At 47.0% G+C, this 18,031-nt stretch overlaps 2 protein-coding genes across 7 annotated transcripts in view; one reads left to right on the top strand and one right to left on the bottom strand.

The window, feature by feature from the left end:
• The window catches only part of POLK (DNA polymerase kappa), a 58,346-nt gene extending 51,057 nt beyond the window's left edge, over window positions 1–7,289 (bottom strand). Inside the window, exons 1-2 of one of the 3 annotated variants that reach the window (XM_029072721.2) lie at window positions 7,132–7,289; window positions 2,613–2,695 (exon numbers count right to left, since the gene is read on the bottom strand). The gene's annotated coding sequence lies outside the window, so the exon portion shown is untranslated. The remainder of the gene's footprint in view (window positions 1–2,612; window positions 2,696–7,131) is intronic. The other 2 variants (XM_007659171.3, XM_029072733.2) reach the window with 2 other exon arrangements.
• Window positions 7,290–8,074: 785 nt separating this feature from the next.
• Window positions 8,075–18,031, top strand: part of CERT1 (ceramide transporter 1) — a 101,370-nt gene continuing 91,413 nt past the window's right edge. Inside the window, exons 1-2 of one of the 4 annotated variants that reach the window (XM_039911312.1) lie at window positions 8,075–8,212; window positions 16,084–16,218. In XM_039911312.1, the coding sequence (XP_039767246.1) occupies window positions 8,117–8,212; window positions 16,084–16,218 (231 nt within the window). In that variant the 5' untranslated portion in view covers window positions 8,075–8,116. The remainder of the gene's footprint in view (window positions 8,213–16,083; window positions 16,219–18,031) is intronic. The other 3 variants (XM_039911310.1, XM_029072751.2, XM_029072761.1) reach the window with 3 other exon arrangements.

The following is an 18,031-nucleotide window of genomic DNA, read 5'->3' as shown; positions in this document are numbered from 1 at the left end:
AAGTGGCAGAGCCAGATTTTGAACCCGTGACTTCTGACTCCCAGGCCGTGCTCTATCCACTAGGCCTGCTGGATGTTTTGGGGAGGGCTCTGATGATGAGGAGAGCTGTGGATTGAGGATTCCAAGGGGTAATGAGCTCCAGGCTGGAGGCAGGGAATGAATAAGGGGTGAGAGATGGAAAGGCAGAGATAGAGGCACAGTGTGGACGTGAGCTGGAGAGGAACAAAGAGGGTGATCTGGGTAGCGGTGGGAGACGAAGGCTGAAAAATATGAGGAAGAACTGGATGGCAATAAAACCAATTCTCAGGAATTGGGTAGCAACTGGAGGAGTGTCTCAGAAAATGTTTTAGAAAGAAGACTTGAGCAGTAGAGCTAATTAAGGAGGCTGATGCGGTAGCCTAGGCTAATATACGGTTTGCAAATAGTGAGTCTTCAACATTCACTAATATACCGAAATTTTTAAAGATGTTTTCTAACAGACACATTTCTAAAAAAAAAACCTTAATGGAGAAAGCTTTCTGAAGGGAAATTATGGAGATGTGAATAAGAGGTAAAAATCAGAATATAAGGAAAACCTTTCAAACCGGAAATTGAGATGATTTTAAGGTATTCTAAAATGACCACTATGTGGAACGTTTTTTTATTCCACAGGCAATTTTTGAATGGTATTTGTTAAGTGCTTACTATGGGTTAGGCACTGTACTAAAACACCGGGGTGGATACAACATAATCAGGATAGACACAGTCTATGTCCCACATGGGGCTTGGAGACAAACTGCATTTTATAGATGTGGTATCTAAGGCAAAGAGAATAATAACAACAGCATTTGCTTACTATGTGCCAGGTATTCTTCTAAATGCTGGGGTAGATACAAGGTAATCGAGTTGGACACAGTCCCTCTCCCACCAAGGGCTTGGAGTCTTAATCTCCACTGTACAGATGAGGTAACTGAGGCACAGAGAAGTTAAGTGACTTGCCCAAGGTCACGCAGCAGAGTGGCAGAGCTGGCATTAAAACCCAAGTCCTTCTAACTCCCAGGCCCGTGCTCTATCCGCTGGCCAAGCTGCTTCTCTCATTTAATATAAAATTTTAAAGAAGGTTGTGTAATTTATAGGAAAAGATATTAATCCATTACATTTACACATTAAGGATTTTAATCACCAGAAACCCCTACCTTTCGGAAAATACGCTGTTGGCCAAACATTTCCCAGAAGAAGGGCCAGGGAGAGAGTTGGCCAGTGGGAACTTCCTTATACTGGTTCTCTCAGGAGGCCTCTCCTGCCACAAGTCCTCCCCCTGGTCATTTCTGATAACATCACTTCCCTGTTGTCTCACTCTGGTATTTGTGACACTTAAACACCCATCTGAGTTCCCTTCAAAATTCCACATGGGTCAAACGGGAAAGCGAAAGTCTGCCCAACTCATTGAGAATTTACGTAAGTGCTTAAAAGTAGACAAAATGCCTGGCCTCCAAGAGTTTACGATCTAGCAAGGGAGGCAGATACTAAAATTAGATAGCAAGAAGTAAACGAGTCTAAATAGATGCATAAAATTGTTTTGTAGAATTGTGCGCACTAAGTGCTTAGGTGACATAGAAGTGCTGAAACGACAGTTGGGAGAATATAAGATCAAGAGAATAAAAATTAATTGGCGAAGGCCTCTTGTAGGAGATAGGATTTGAGAAGGGCTTTGAAGATGGGGAGAGCAATGGCCTGTCACAGGGGAAGGGAGTTCCAGGTAGGAGGGAGCACAATGAATACGTTGGCTTGAGAGAAAGAGCGTGAGCTGGGGTGAAGTGGGAGAAGAGAATGGACAAATAGGAGGGAGTAAGCTGATAGTGCCTTAAAGCCAAAGGCCAAGAATTTCTGCTTCTAGTGAAAACTGTCAACTACTGGAGGTACATGGAGCCTGGAAAGACTAATTTCAGAAAAATGATTAGAGTAGCAGAGTAATAACAATGTTGGTATTTGTTAAGCACTTACTGTGTGCAGAGCACTGTTGTAAGCGCTGGAATGGATACAGGGTGATCAGCAGAGCACTGTTCTAAGCGCTGGGGTGGATACAGGGTGATCAGCTTGTCCCACGTGGGGCTCACAGTTTTAATCCCCATTTTACAGATGAGGCAACTGAGGCACAGAGAAGTTAAGTGACTTGCCCAAAGACACACAGCTGACAAGTGGCAGAGCGGGGATTCGAACCCATGACCTCCGATTCCCAAGCCCGTGCTCCTTCCACTGAGCCATGCTGCTTCTCTAAGCAGTAAAGTATGGACTGGAGGCTGGAAGATCAGCAAGTAGTCAAGTACTCAAGCCAGGACATAAGCTTAGTACATGTGCTTAGAATAGTGTTCTACAAGCAGTGAGCGCTCAGTAAATACTATTGATTAATAAGTACCTGGACCTTAGTGATGGCCCTTTGAACAGAGGATTTTCTAAGTGTAATGGAGTGTTGGCCAATGAATTCAAAGTACAGCTACAGCTGGGGGTGCGAACTCTATTGACACAACGGGGACCACAACCTCAGGGTCGACAGGCTAGGGGAGTTTAACTATGTCACCGACAGGACAATCTCTGGGACAGTCTTCCAAAAATCTTTCAACAATTGTACTCACAATGCTGTACAGCTACTTGTCCTCAGTGCTGATGTTCTTTAGGTTGAGGGGGAATTATTGGCAGCCAACAAAGCATAATGAGCCTTCGACAGAAAATTTTTGAATAAAATTAGTTGTCTGGAAATCTGGCTACCTTATCAAGTTAAAGGAAACTATTAAAAAATGACATGAAATAGCTGGACCGCTAATGACGACTTCCGAACTCCAGTGAAATATTCCCATAACTACAACAGTCCTTGTGTCTTTGCGCTTGAGATGAATCTAGTCATAAACACAACGAGGCAAGAGAATGTGTATTAAAGAGGAATTTCCCTCTTACTCGTTTCACTGAAACATCTTTAATTTCACCCTGGGTGGACACCACAGCAATGTGCCTGAAGACAGTTACAACCACATATATTTAACCACCAAATTCACCAGAAATGCAATATCAGGGGTCACTTTAAACAGCCACACATTTGGACTCCACGACTCTAAATTATATCATCAGGTGATTTTCAAAATTCATTGCCTTCTTTAATGCAAGTGCAATTTAAAATATAAGTCCTGAGAAAGCAGTGATAGCAAACCCCACTGCGTCATTAATAGATCTAGTCATTTTTAAACGGTCTAAATTAACAGCTTGCAGGATAGACTAATTCTTGACACCCAAAAAATGAAAGGTGCTTTCAAGGAGTTACTTTTAAACTAAAAGGATTGGAGATACTTTCTTACAATGAAAGGTCAAGAAATAAGCGATGACAAATGGAGTGATAAAACATACTTTCACGATTTGAATGATTTTGAACTGTGGGCTGTAGCTTGATTCTCCACAAGGAGAAAAAGCAATTTATAAATGACATTTGAAATTTGAATTTAGCAACTATAATGGGCTGGGTTATTGTTCTAGACTGTTAGTCTGCATTGGGCAGGGAAGGCGTCCACCAACTCTGTTACATTTCACTTTCCCAAGCGCTTAGGATCGTGCTCTGCAATCGGTAGGCGCTCCATAAATACGATGGATTGCTGGGGTTTTTTTTGAGGGGGGAGGGGTGGGAGGATGGGTGAGGCTGACATTTAAAAAAATAAGGGAATGAGACGGATTTTTCCGGCAAAGAAATTAGGGAAGAGCGAGTTTAAAGGGTTCAAAGAATGCAGGATAAGACCGCTTTCAACAGCAGGAGAATTTGGATATTTTTGGGAAGGTTAGGGCTGCTTCCTCTTGGGGAAGAAGGGAGGTGGCGGCATATCAACAGTTACTTCTGTGCGGGAAATTAGAACCTAAGTCAGAGGATGTGGGTTCTAATCCCAGCTCCGCCACGCTTCTGCTGTGTGACCTTGGGCAAGTCACTTCCCTTCTCTGTGCCTCAGTTACCTCATCTCTAAAATGGGGATTAAGACTGTGAGCCCCATTTGGGACAGGGACTGTGTCCAACCCAACTACCCTGTATCTATTCCAGCATGTAGAAGAGTGCACATAGTAAGCGCTTAACAAATACCATTATTATTATTATTATTATAAGACATGTCGAGTAGCTCCTTTCCCCTTCCTCTGTGGGTCAGACGGGGAGCGGTGTGAATGTTCCTCATCCAATGATGATGAAGATGATGGTATTTACTAAGCGCTTACTATGTGCCTAGCACTGTTCTAAGTGCTGGGGGAGATACAAGATAATCAGGTTGCCCCACATAGGGCTCACAATGTTAATCCCCATTTTACAGATGAAGTTAACTGAGGCACAGAGAAGTTAAGTGACTTGCCCAAGGTCACACATTCATTCATTCAATAGTATTTATTGAGTGCTTACTATGCGCAGAGGACTGTACTAAGCGCTTGGACTGTACAATTCGGTAATGGATAGAGACAGCAGACAAGGCGGGGAGTCGGAATTAGAACCCACATCCTCTGACTCCCAAGCGCGGGCTCTTTCCACTTGGGTGAGCGGAAGAAGGGCGACTTCACCCCCACTTTACTCAGTGGTATTTATTGAGCACTCCCTATGTGCACAGCACTGTACGAAGCGCCGGGGAGAGTCCGACAGAGCAGAATGAGTTGACAGGTTCCCAGCCCATAGCGAGCTCGGAGCCTGGTGGTAGCGTGGCTCAGTGGAAAGAGCCCGGGCTTGGGAGTCAGAGGTCATGGATTCAAATCCCGATTCAGCCGCTTGTCAGCTGTGTGACTTTGGGCAAGCCACTTCACTTCTCTGGGCCTCGGTTACGTCATCTGTAAAATGGGGATTAAGACTGTGAGGCCCCCGTGGGACAACCTGATCACCTTGTAATGATGATGGTACGATGTGCCAAGCACTGTTCTGAACTTTGGGAGTGGACGGGGCGGGGGGGAACAAGGTAATCAGGCTGTCCCACATGGGGCTTAGGTACTTCTACCCTTCTTAAAAACCTCCAGGGGTTGCCTATCATTCATTCATTCAATAGTATTTATTGACCTCTGCACGAAACAAAACCTTCTCACTCTAGGCTTCGAGGCTCTCCATCACCTTGCCCCCTCCTACCTCAGCTCCCTTCTCTCTTTCCACTGCCCACCCCGCACGCTCCGCTCCTCTGCCGCCCACCTCCTCACCGTCCCCTTCGTTCACACCTATCCCGCCGTCGACCTCTGGCCCACGTCCTGTAGCTGTCCTGGAATGACCTCCCTCCTCACGTCCACCAAACTAACTCTCTTCCCCTCTTCAAAGTCCTACTGAGAGCTCACCTCCTCCAAGAGGCCTTCCCAGACTGAGCTTCCCCTTTTCCCTCTGCTCCCTTTCTGCCCCCCCTTCACCTCCCCTCAGCTAAGCCCCCCTTTCCCTCTGCTCCTCCCCCCCTTCCCCTCCCCTCAGCACTGTGCTCATCCAATCATTTGTCTATATTTTTATTACCCTATTTATTTTGTTAATGAGATGTCCATCCCCTTGATTTTATTCATTGCTATTGTTTTTGTCTGTCTCCCCCGGTTAAACTGTGAGCCCATCAGTGGGCAGGGCTGGTCTCTATCTGTTGCCGAATTGTCCATTCCAAGCGCTTAGTCCAGTGCTCTGCACATAGTCAGCGCTCCATAAATGCTATTGGATGAATGAATGAATGTTCTGCACATAGCGCTCCATAAATACTATTGAATGAATGAATGAATGCTCTGCCCATAGTCAGCGCTCCATAAATACTATTGAATGACTGAATGAATGCTCTGCCCATAGTCAGCGCTCCATAAATACTATTGAATGAATGACCGCTCTGCACATAGTAACCGCTCAATAAATATTATTGAATGAATGCTCTGCCCATAGTCAGCGCTCCATAAATACTATTGAATGAATGAATGCTCTGACATAGTGAGCACTCAATAAACACTATTGAATGAATGCTCTGCCCATAGTCAGTGCTCACTAAAGACTATTGAATGAATGAACGCTCTGCACATAGTAAGCGCTCAATAAATACTATTGAATGAATGCTCTGCACATAGTCAGCGCTCAGTGGAAAGAGCACGGGCTTTGGAGTCAGGGCTCATGAGTTCGAATCCCAGCTCTGCTACTTGTCGGCTGTGTGACTGTGGGCAAGTCACTTAACTTCTCTGTGCCTCAGTTCCCTCATCTGTAAAATGGGGATTAAGACTGTGAGCCCCACGTGGGACAACCTGATTCCCCTATGTCTACCCCAGCGCTTAGAACAGTGCTCGGCACATAGTAAGTGCTTAACAAATACCAACATTAATTAAAGACTACTGAATGAATGAATGCTCTGCACATAGTCAGCGCTCACTAAAGACTACTGAATGAATGAATGAACGCTCTGCACATAGTCAGCACTCCATAAATACTATTGAATGAATGAATGAACGCTCTGCACATAGTCAGCGCTCCATAAATACTATTGAATGAATGCTCTGCCCATAGTCAGCGCTCACTAAAGACTACTGAATGAATGAATTCCCTGCACATAGTAAGCGCTCCATAAATACTAATGAATGAATGCTCTGCACATAGTTAGCCCTCTATAAATACTATTGGATGAATGAATGCTCTGCCCATAGTCAGCGCTCACTAAAGACTACTGAATGAATGCTCTGCACATAGTCAGCGCTCAATAAATGCTATTGAATTAATGAATGAATGCTCTGCACATAGTCAACGCTCAATAAATACTATTGAATGAATGAATGCTCTGCACATAGTAAGCGCTCCATAAATACTAGTGAATGAATGAATTCACCTGTCAAATGGCAATTAAGACTGTGAGCCCCACGTGGGACAACCCGATCACTTCGTATCCCCCCTCGCAGCGCTTAGTACAGTGCTTCACACATAGGAAGCGCTTAACGAACCCCACCCTCCTCATGTCTTAATCCCCATTTTACAGATGAGGTCACTGAGGCACAGAGAAGCGCCTGGCCCAAAGTCCCAGAGCTGACGGATGGCGGCGCCGGGATTCGAACCCACGACCTCTGACTCCCATTAGCACAGTGCTTTGCACAGAGTAAGCGCTTCCCCAATATTATTATTATTAGGGGCCTGGGGTTCCCCGCTGGTGCCGGCGGCCTCACCTGCGGCCGAGGAGCCATCCGGGGCTACTTCCGGGAAGGGTTGATCGATCGATCGATCGATCGATCGATCGCCTTCGAGGCAGGAGGAAAAGGCGGCAAACGGCAAGGCGCGCGAGCCCCAACGGTCACCCGCACCCCCGACCTTTCAAGACGCCGCCTACAACTCCCGCCGTGCCGCGCGGCCGGCGGGGGGACTACAAGTCCCGGCATGCATCGCTCCGCCCCTTCTCCGGCCGGGCGGGGGACTATAAGTCCCGGCATGCATCGCTCCGCCCCTTGCCTCGGCCGGCGAGGGGGGGGGAGGGGGGGCCTACAAGTCCCGGCCTGCATCGCTCCGCCCCTTCCCCGGCCGGGCGGGGGACTATGAGTCCCGGCCTGCATCGCTCCGCCTTTACCTCGGCCGGCGGGGGACTACAAGTCCCGGCCTGCATCGCTCCGCCCTCACCTCGGCCGGCGGGGGACTCCAGGTCCCGGCCTGCATCGCTCCGCCCTTCTCTCGGCCGTCGGGGGGGGGGGGACTACAAGTCCCGGCGTGCATCGCTCCGCCCCTTCCCCGGCCGGCTAGGAACTACCAGTCCCGGCATGCAGCGCCGCGCCGAGCGTGGCAGGGGCGGGAAGGCGGGCCCGCGCGCCCCGTCAGCCGCCCTCGGGCGGGGAGAGGAGGGCCGAGGCAGGAAGATGGCGGCGTCGGCGTGAGAGGCTCCCGGTCTCCTCAGCCCCGTGTCGGCGCTCCGCTCCGGGCCCCGCGCCCCGCGCCCCGCGCCCGTCTCCTTAGGGGCAGCGCGGCGGGGAGGGCGCGGCCACGGCGGCCACGGCGGCGTCGGCGGAGGGCGAGGGCTGGAAGGGGCGGCTCCCCGCGCGGCTGGTCCTCCTGCCCCGCGCCGCCCGCCCGCGGCCCTCGCTCCTCGCCCCGCCCGCCGCGTCGCCCTCGTCGGCCCCCGGCCGGAGCCCCGGCTCCTCGCCGCCCGCCGCCCTGCGCGCCCCCATGTCGGATAACCAGAGCTGGAACTCGTCGGGCTCGGAGGAGGACCCGGACCCCGACGCCGGGCAGCCGGTGGAGCTCTGCGGCGTCCTCAGCAAGGTAACCCCCATCATCGGGGGGGGGGGGGGGCGGGGGAGGGGGGGTTCGTGGAGCGCTTCCTCTGGGCAGAGCCCTGCTCTAAGCGCTGGGCGAGATGCAGGGGGTCCCACGTGAGGCTCCCGGTCTTCAGCCCCATTTGATTAATAATAATAATAATGTTGGTAGTTGTGAAGCGCTTACTCTGTGCAGAGCTCTGTTCTAAGCGCTGGGGGAGATGCAGGGGCATCAGGGGGTCCTGCATGAGGCTCCCGGTCTTCAGCCCCATTTGATTAACAATAATAATGATGTTGGTAGTTGTGAAGCGCTTCCTCTGGGCAGAGCCCTGCTCTAAGCGCTGGGGGAGATGCAGGGGCATCAGGGGGTCCCACGTGAAGCTCCCAGTCTTCATCCCCGTTTTATTAATAATAATAATAATGATGTTGGTATTTGTGAAGCACTTACTGTGTGCAGAGCCCTGTTCTAAGCGCTGGGGGAGATCCAGGGGCATCAGGTGGCCCCGCGTGCGACTCCCACTCTTCATCCCCATTTTCATAACAGTAATAATGTTGGTATTTGTGAAGCGCTTACTCTGTGCAGAGCGCTGTTCTAAGCGCTGGGGGAGATGCAGGGTCATCAGGGGGGTCCTGCATGAGGCTCCCGGTCTTCATCCCCATTTGATTAATAATAATAATGAAGTCGGTATTTGTGAAGCGCTTACTCTGTGCAGAGCACTGTTCTAAGCGCTGGGGGAGATCCAGGGCCAGCAGGGGGTCCTGCGTGGGGCTCCCAGTCTTCATCCCCATTTTTTCCAGATGAGGTCACTGAGGCCCAGAGAAGTGAAGCGACTCGCCCACAGTCCCACAGCTGACAAGGGGCAGAGCGGGGATTCGAACCCACGACTTCTGACTCCAAATCCCGTACTCTTTCCACCGAGCCACGCTGCTTCTCTAAAACCCCAACCCAAGACCCCACCACCCCACCCGGGCCCAGGAGCCCCCGCCTGCAAAGACACACGTCCTGGCTTCCAATCCTGCCTCTGACACTTGTTCGTTCAGTAGTATTTATGGAGCGCTGACTGGATGCAGGGCCTTCATTCAATAATATTTATTAAGCACTGACTATGCGCGGAGCGTTCATTCAGTAGCATTTATTCAGCGCTGTGGGCGGAGCGGTCATTCAGTAGCACTTATTGAGCGCTGACCATGTGCAGAGCGTTCATTCAGTAGCACTTAACGGAGCGCTGACTATGTGCGGAGCGTTCATTCAGTAGCATTTATTCAGCGCTGACTGTGTGCAGAGCGTTCATTCAGTAGCACTTATTGAGCGCTATGTGCAGAGCATTAATTCAGTAGCACTTATTGAGCGCTGACTATGTGCAGAGCGTTCATTCAGTAGCATTTATTGAGCACTATGTACAGAGCGTTCATTCAGTAGCATTTATTGAGCACTGACTATGTGCAGAGCGTTCATTCAATAGCGTTTATTGAGCGCTGACTCTGTGCAGAGCGTTCATTCAGTAGTATTTATTGAGCGCTATGTGCAGAGCATTCATTCATTCATTTAATAGTATTTATGGAGTGCTGACTATGTGAAGAGCTTTCATTCAATAGTATTTATAGAGCGCTGACTGTGCAGAGCGTTTATTCAATAGTATTTATGGAGTGCTGACTATGTGCAGAGCGTTCATTCAATAGCGTTTTTTGAGCGCTGACTATGTGCAGAGCATTCATTCAGTAGTATTTATGGAGTGCTGACTATGTGCAGAGTGTTCATTCAATAGCGTTTATTGAGCGCTGACTATGTGCAGAGCGTTCATTCATTAATAGTATTTATTGAGCGCTGACTATGTGCAGAGCGTTCATTCATTAATAGTATTTATTGAGCGCTGACTATGTGCAGAGCATTCATTCATTCAGTAGTATTTATTGAGTGCTATGTGCAGAGCGTTCATTCATTAATAGTATTTATTGAGCGCTATGTGCAGAGCGTTCATTCATTAATAGTATTTATTGAGCGCTATGTGCAGAGCATTCATTCCTTCATTCAATAGTATTTATTGAGCGCTGACTATGTGCAGAGCATTTATTCATTCAATACTATTTATTGAGCGCTATGTGCAGAGCATTCATTCAATAGTATTTATTAAGCACTGACTATGTGCAGAGCATTAATTAATTCATTCATTCAATAGTATTTATTGAGCGCTGACTATGTGCAGAGCATTCATTCAGTCATTCAATAGTATTTATTGAGCGCTGACTATATGCAGAGCATTCATTTATTCACTCAATAGTATTTATTGAGCGCTGACTATGTGCCGAGCATGCATTTATTCATTCAGTAGTATTTATTGAGTGCTATGTGCAGAGCGTTCATTCATTCAATAGTATTTATTGAGCACTTACTATGTGCAGTGCATCCATTCATTCAATAGTATTTATTGAGCACTGACTATGCGCAGAGCACTAGACTAAGCACTTGGAAAGGACAAATTGGTAACAGATAGAGACAGTCCCTGCCCCCTGACGGGCTCACAGTCTAATCGGGGGAGACAGACAAAAACAATAGCAATAACTAAAATCAAGGGGATGGACATCTCATTAACAAAGTAAATAGGGTAATAAAGATATATACAAATGAGCACAGTGCTGAGGGGAGGGGAAGGGAGAGGGGGAGGAGCAGAGGGAAAGGGGGGAAAAGGGGCTTAGCTGAGGGGAGGTGAAGGGGGCGGCAGAGGGAAAAAGGGAAACTCAGTCTGGGAAGGCCTCTTGGAGGAGGTGAGCTCTCAGTAGGCCCTCCCACCCTCACCCCAGCCCCCTTCCCCTCGGCGCCCATCTCTATTATTTATTACCCCCTTTATTTTGTTAATGAGGTGTACATCCCCTTCATTCTATGTCTCTTGATGTTGTCTTGTTCTCTCTTGCTGTGCCATCCGTCTCCCCTGTTTAGACGGCCAGCCCGTCGTAGGGCGGGGTTGGTCTCTCTCTGTGGCCCAATGGTCCATTCCAAGCGCTTAGTGCAGCGCTCTGCACCTAGCGCTCAATAAAAAGGGATGAATGAATGAGGTGAACATCTTGATTCTGTGTATCTCGATGTTCTGTTTGGCTTTGCCCCCCGTTTGGACGGCCAGCCCGTCGTTGGGCAGGGATGGTCACTCTCTGTTGTCCAGTTGTCCATTCCAAGCGCTTAGTCCAGTGCTCTGCACATAGTCAGCGCTCAATAAATACGAGTGAATGAATGAATGAGGTGTACATCCCCTTGATTCTATTTATCTTGATGTTGTTCTGTTTGGCTTTGTTGTCTGTCTCCCCCATTTGGACGGTGAATTGTACATTCCAAGCGCTTAGTACAGTGCTGTTCACATAGTAAGCGCTCAATAGATACATTCCAAGCGCTTAGTACAGTGTTCTGCACATAGTAAGTTCTCCATAAATACATTCCAAGCGCAGAGTACAGTGCTCAACACATAGCAAGCGTTCAATAAGTACTATTGAATGAAAGGATGAATGGGGTGTACAGCCCCTTGATTCTATTTATCTCAGTGATGTTGCCTTGTTTTTGTTTTCTTCTCTTTTGCTTTGCTGTCCGTCTCCCCCGTTTGGACTGTGAGCCCGTCATTGAGCAGGGATGGTCTCTGTGGCCGAATTGTCCATTCCAAGCGCTTAGTCCAGTGCTCTGCACCTAGTAAGCGCTCAATAAATACGATTGAATAAATGAATGAACGCCCGGCTCCTTCGGCAGGGGGCCCGGGGGCATCCCGAGGGGCATCACCCCCGCGCCTGGAGGGCTGCCGGGAGGAGGAGGGCCAGGCCCCGCGGGGCAGCAGCGACAGCTGTCATCCAGCCGTGGCTTGGAGCGATGCAAAATTGTCGTCGGAGGTAACTGCGAGGCGCTTATGATGTGCCTGGCGCTGTGCTAAACCTCCCTCGCATCAGTCATTCATTCAGTAGTATTTATTGAGTGCTTACTAGGTGCAGAGCACTGTACCAAGCGCTTAGAATGTACAATTCGGCAACAGAGAGAGACCATCCCTGCCCCACGACGAGCTCAGTCCAAACGGAGGCGACAGACAACAAAGCAAAGCAGAAGAAAAACAAAACAAGAGGACATCGTCGAGATAAATAGAATCAAGGAGATAGGGTGGAGGATTGCGGGGAGGGACCCCCGCTCCATGGAAGAAGATGGGGGAGCCTCTGCGGGCGGGGGCAAACCTAGAAAATGTGGGGGACCCAGGGGAAGACGTACTTACTCCAGAATAGGGGGATAAAGAACTGTGTGTGTGTCTGTGTGTGGCAGGGCCTGGTACCCCCAAATCCCCAACCAGGGGTGTAAGGTTTCCCCAGGGGTGTAAGGTTTCCCCCTCCCCCAACACCCGTGAGAAGCCAAGAGGTCTTCGATCAGCACGTGATGCGCACAGGAGAAACATTCATAATCACCTGGGACACGTCAGATAAAGCCGGCCTTTACTCCAGGAAGAAAAGCAAAGCAGTCAAGGTCCTTGCAGAAAGGAGGGCTGACAGAAGGGAGGAGGAGGAGGAGCCTCCCGGAGATCATTCTGGGGTCTCCCCAAGTCCCCTTTTTTTACTGGTGTCTTGACTCCTCCTCTCCAGTCCCCTCTCTGGAGAGGTAAGGAGCCTTTGACAGTCTTAACTGCCAGGGCTGGAAGGATTAATTTGCGGAAGAAATGGGCGAGGCCTCCAAGGGGGAGAGGGTAGTGAGCGTTCTTCTGGATGGAGAGTGAGTCCCCTGGAAATGTTCGCTTCCCGGAGGGTCAAGTACTAACTCCACTTCCTTATTTTCCCCAACCATAACTTCAGGGGTGGTCTACAGCCAGGACTCGATGTTCAGGTTGTGACAGACTGAAATCCCATGATCTCTCAGGAACTGAAAAATCTACCATAATCACCCTTATTCATAACTTGGATTAAGCAATTGGTCTTGTCTTGTGATAGGGTTGTGATTTTTTTTATTTAATTCTTTTCTTAAAACGACTGGGTTTCAGTCCAAGGGCCGGTGGGCCTTGGCCGTCACGTGGAACGTTTTTGAATCTTGCTTTTGGTTAGTTTGAAACATTCCGACAGAGTTGACACCCCCAACCTTCTATTTAGGGAACGTGTAAAGCAGTGTTATACACACCTTCTTTTTCACGGCGTTTCTTAGAAGACTGTATAGGGGGTTCCAGGAGGTTCCGGAGTAAGGTTTTATGTCAAATTTATTTTGTTTTTTAAGGGTGTTGAGATTGTAAAGCCCAAAGCACGAAACATCTGAGAGTGATTATGCAAAGTGTTGGCATTTCCTCCTCTTTCCATCTTAATGAAAAGCAGACCACGATAATTTGGAAGGTGATACGATGCATGTGACGATAAGGTTTTTATTTCTGCCTGTAAAACGGGCTTTCCACCTCTTTTAGTCTTTTGAACAATTCCAATAATTTTCAGATCTAGAAGAGAATCCTTTCACAAATGCCCGGAACTGAAAACATTTTGCAACAAGTTTAAAGATGAATAACTTTTCTATTTTGGTTCACATTGTTGCCAAAATATTGAACCTTCCATCCCAGAACTAAGCGTCAGTGAATTAACTTCCTCACCAGCAAAGCTCTCCTGAATTTGTTATTTGCATAAACTTTTTTTGTTTCTGAAAGTACAATTTAATGGTGCTTTTAATGACTTAAGTAAAATAATCCTGTGGGGGGGTGGTTAAGAGACTTACACTTTGTTTTATTAGTTTCATTCTTAATATTGATGCAGTACTTGGGGAAACTTTTCAAATACGTTTAATGAACCCGATGACTGAGGACTTTCCTGTACTATGGACTTATTTAATCATTCTTTTAATTAGACTACCAACTTTGTCTACTCACCACCTGGTCCCCTTTTTCATGTAGTGGATGTTTAGAAAAATATGCAATGTACTATTATGTATTCATTCTCCACGATAATTTGGTGAGGCCAGTTTATTGGGAAGTCACATGCTTAAAGGCCAAGTCTTCCTTGAGGGCCAAGTAGGTTGTCTTCAATTTTCCCTGTTGCCTTCCCAGGCCTGGTTTGACCTACCAGTGCTCACCAGCAAATACTTGAATATTCATTGCCTGAATAATACTATGCCTTGGGGATTTTTTTTGTGGCTTGGAAAAGATATATTCTTGGTCTCCCAGACTGTAAGCTTCTAAAGGATGGTGCCAGAAAGCGTATTAGCAGACAAATGGAGTTTCTTTCAAGCACTCTAATGCATTCGTAAAGGAATTGTGGGGAATAAGGTTGATTTGTATGGAAGGTCACCTGAAAGTGTTCACAACTCATGCATGAGCACTATTCTAAGCGCTGGGGTAGATACAGGGTAATCAGGTTGTCCACGTGAGGCTCACAGTTAATCCCCATTTTACAGATGAGGAAACTGAGGCACAGAGAAGTGAAGTGACTTGCCCATAGTAACTCCCTTGTGTGCAAAACCCAGACCCTGGTCAAAGCTAAAATTTAGTCTCTGGCAATTAGAAGTCCCCTGAACGCTAGATTTAAGTAGTTAGCCTCTGTCTGTAGATCGCCGTGTTGATTGTTGGAAGTCACCGTGATAATCTGTGCTACTCTGATCAAAGACTGGCCAGCATAGCGGGACCAAGCATAGGATGCATCCTTCTCTTTGCCTGAAGAGAGAAGACATCTGCCCAGAAACAGCCCTGAGTTAGCTTGGGCAGGGCTCAGCTTGAACTTTTTCTCTTCTCTTCTTTGTGGAGAGAACCCGATGGAAGGGCTGACTGACTCCATCCCTAGTGCAGGCAGGGATGTGGAGAGGAGCCATTGTCCCAGTGTTGGCTCCGGGTCTCTGAAGCCCTCGAAGCCCTCTGGCTCCTTCCCAGCCAGTGTGGTATTGAAGGGAGATGAGCCCCTGAGTGCTTTGGTAAGTCCTTGTTCCTTGGGACTCACCCATCGGAGCCTGGTGACTTCGCCGCCCTTCATCCCTTAGAGTCTGATGGAGCCATCCTGCAAGCAGACTGGTCCACCTGGGATAGCAGTTGTGGGTGGAACTAGAGGGAGGCCAAAAAGAGAAGAGAACCTGGGGTTGGGGGGAAAGACAGGGAAGTGGTGGAGGAAGAAAGGGAAAGGTTTAGGGAGGCAAGGCGAGAGAAGTGCCTGAGAAAATCTGAGTCAGATGAAAATTGGAGGGTAGGAAGAAAGGAAAAAGGCTAGATTCTGGAGGAAAGAAGTGACAGTGCAGGACAATTAGGAAAAGAACAAAGTAAAACGAATAAGGAGACAAAGGGGTAAGTTACTTATGCTGAGTAGGAAAGGAGAAGGGAGTGGCAGACTTAGATTTTTTGTGTTGTTAGGTTCCTCTCCATCCACACTGAAAATTCAATTAATGGGATTTTTTTCTTTTGGTGGTGGGTCCAAAGAGCTGTCTGAATAGGGGAAGGCAAAGATCCTGTGGCTTTAGCCCAGAGTCACTAGTTAGGGGCCTTCATACCCAAGGCAGGTCTCTGGTGTTCTCACCTTCTCCTGGTTCCCTAAGACTATAACTCCTTGCCCTGCCACCAACGTGGCAAAGGAGGAGTAGAGACAGCTCCATCAGTACTTGCCTGGCCTTTTCCTTGAATTCTGATTCTCCCTTAGTCCTCGATTTCAGTTCAGTCAACAGAATCTGTTAGTATTTAGAGGAGGCAGTGTGGAATATTGGAAGAACGCCTGTCTGGAAGCCAGAGGACCAAAGCTGTTTGTTTGTTCCTATGAAACTATTAAACCTCAACTTCTTTAGCTAACTTAGGCCATTCTCTTATCTGATAGAAGTGAGACTCCTCAAGGGAAGAGTGACTCATTTTCTTATCACTGTTAGTGGTCAGTTAGTGACCCTGAAATATTTAATTTGGGTCTTTTTTACTTTTTTTTCCCTCTCAGTGGACCAACTACATCCATGGGTGGCAGGATCGTTGGGTGGTTTTGAAGAATAATACACTAAGCTACTACAAGTCTGAAGATGAGACCGAATATGGCTGCAGGGGATCCATCTGCCTTAGCAAGGCCGTCATTACGGTAAATTTTGCTTTACAATGCTTTTGTGTTTTTCAGTTTCATAAAACAGATTTTATATGCCTTGTTTAGAATGCTGAGCCGTTTGAACTCTGTATATAGGCGTGTGGCATGTATTTCTCCATAGCATCAACAGGGCTTGTTTAAAGCATCAAGTAGACACGGTCATTACCTGAAAGATCCCTCAGAGCTTTGTTTAATGCCCTAAATTAATTTTCCACACTCTCTTTGTGGTGTCTCGTGGTTGCTGCTGCTTTGCTCTGTCAGGGTCAAAAGGTGAGTTTGGGCTTTACCCCAATATCTTAATATGCATTGCTTGCAAACTTTTACCCAGATGTTCCGTTGCTAAGGGAAGTGGCTAATGAGGATTGCCTAGCTAAATCAGCTGTCTGATGCATGGTGATTTTCATAATAGTTCTAGTTCTAATATTATATTTGTACCAAATTTTTTAAAAAACCCTTCTCTATTGCTAACTAAAAAATTACTCAATATGGAAAGTGTTTAGTTGGACTGTTATGGAAAGACTTTATAGAGAATGGTTGAGTCTTAGTGGGAATAAAGAGTGATTGATTCCAAAGGTTTCACTCAACGTGCATTTTTGGAAATGGATCTTAACCTAGTTTCCTCTGCCACCACTTATTTTAAAACCTAACTTTCAAATAACTGCTCAGCATTTATCTTGGCTGATGGTAGACCACATTTCAAGAACTTGAATAATTTTGAAATGTTTGTACTAGGGTCTGTGATACAACATATTTCTTTCTCTTATTTGGTAATTGTGTATCTGGAGTCTAATAGTTCAGTGTGACAAAAAGAATATATGCAACATATTTGAGGGCAGGCATGCATTTTGGGGTCAGTTCTAATTTTCTTATGAGAGCTTAAAGTGGCAGTTACGTTTCAATGCTTTTTGCTCTAGAGATCGGAAGGGAATGATCAATCTCGTATTGAACACTTAATGTGTGCAGAACACTGTACTAAGCATATTGTTATTTAAAATAATAATAATCCCCAAGCACTTAGATCAATGTTCTGCACACAGTAAGCACTCATATACAATTAAGTGCTTATTATATGCCTAGCACCGGGATGGATACAAGATAATCAGCTTGGACCCAGTCCCTCTCCCACATGGGGCTCACAGTCTAAATAGGATGAAAAGTACAGTGAAATAGAGTTAGTGGACATATTCCATGTCCACAACAAGCTCGCAGTGTAGAAGAGGAGTCAGACATTAAAATAAATTTACAGCTAGGTACATAAGTACTGAGGGCCTGAGGGTGGGGTGAATATCAAGTGCATAAAGGGTACAGATCCAAGTGCTTAGGTGATGATAGAGCTATCTTTAAATCTTCTTTAAAGTGCAATACAAGAGACAGATATTAAGCAGAATTACTCCCTATAACTTTTTTACTTAAACTCCAACTATTTTCACATTTATTGAATTTTATCCCCCCAAATCCAATCGATAGCGACAGGATTTGGATATTTTTCCCAATTTTGTCACTTGCCAAAGACCATTTATTTTGTGGATGGAACTGTGAGCTCATTGTGGGCAGGGAGTGTGTCTATTTGTGGTTGTATTGTACTCTCCCAAGCTCTTGGTACAGCGCATTGCACCCAATAAGCACTCAATAAATACGAATGAAAAAATGGGGGTTGGCTGGGACTCCCTTGTTCCGTTCTTAGTCCACTCTACTGTGTTGCATTTTATTCCAGCAGTACACATTTTCAAAGGAAATACATATGGCCTCCTCTAAACCGACAAGGTTTAGGCTTGAAAAGAGCAGTCAGTACCTTTTTTTAGGAAAATTG

The sequence above is a fragment of the Ornithorhynchus anatinus genome, chromosome 1 (genome assembly GCF_004115215.2).
Source record: "Ornithorhynchus anatinus isolate Pmale09 chromosome 1, mOrnAna1.pri.v4, whole genome shotgun sequence".
Taxonomy (NCBI): Eukaryota; Metazoa; Chordata; class Mammalia; order Monotremata; family Ornithorhynchidae; genus Ornithorhynchus; species Ornithorhynchus anatinus.
Note: the sequence above shows the minus strand (reverse complement) of the source record. Positions and strands in the feature narration are given on the sequence as shown.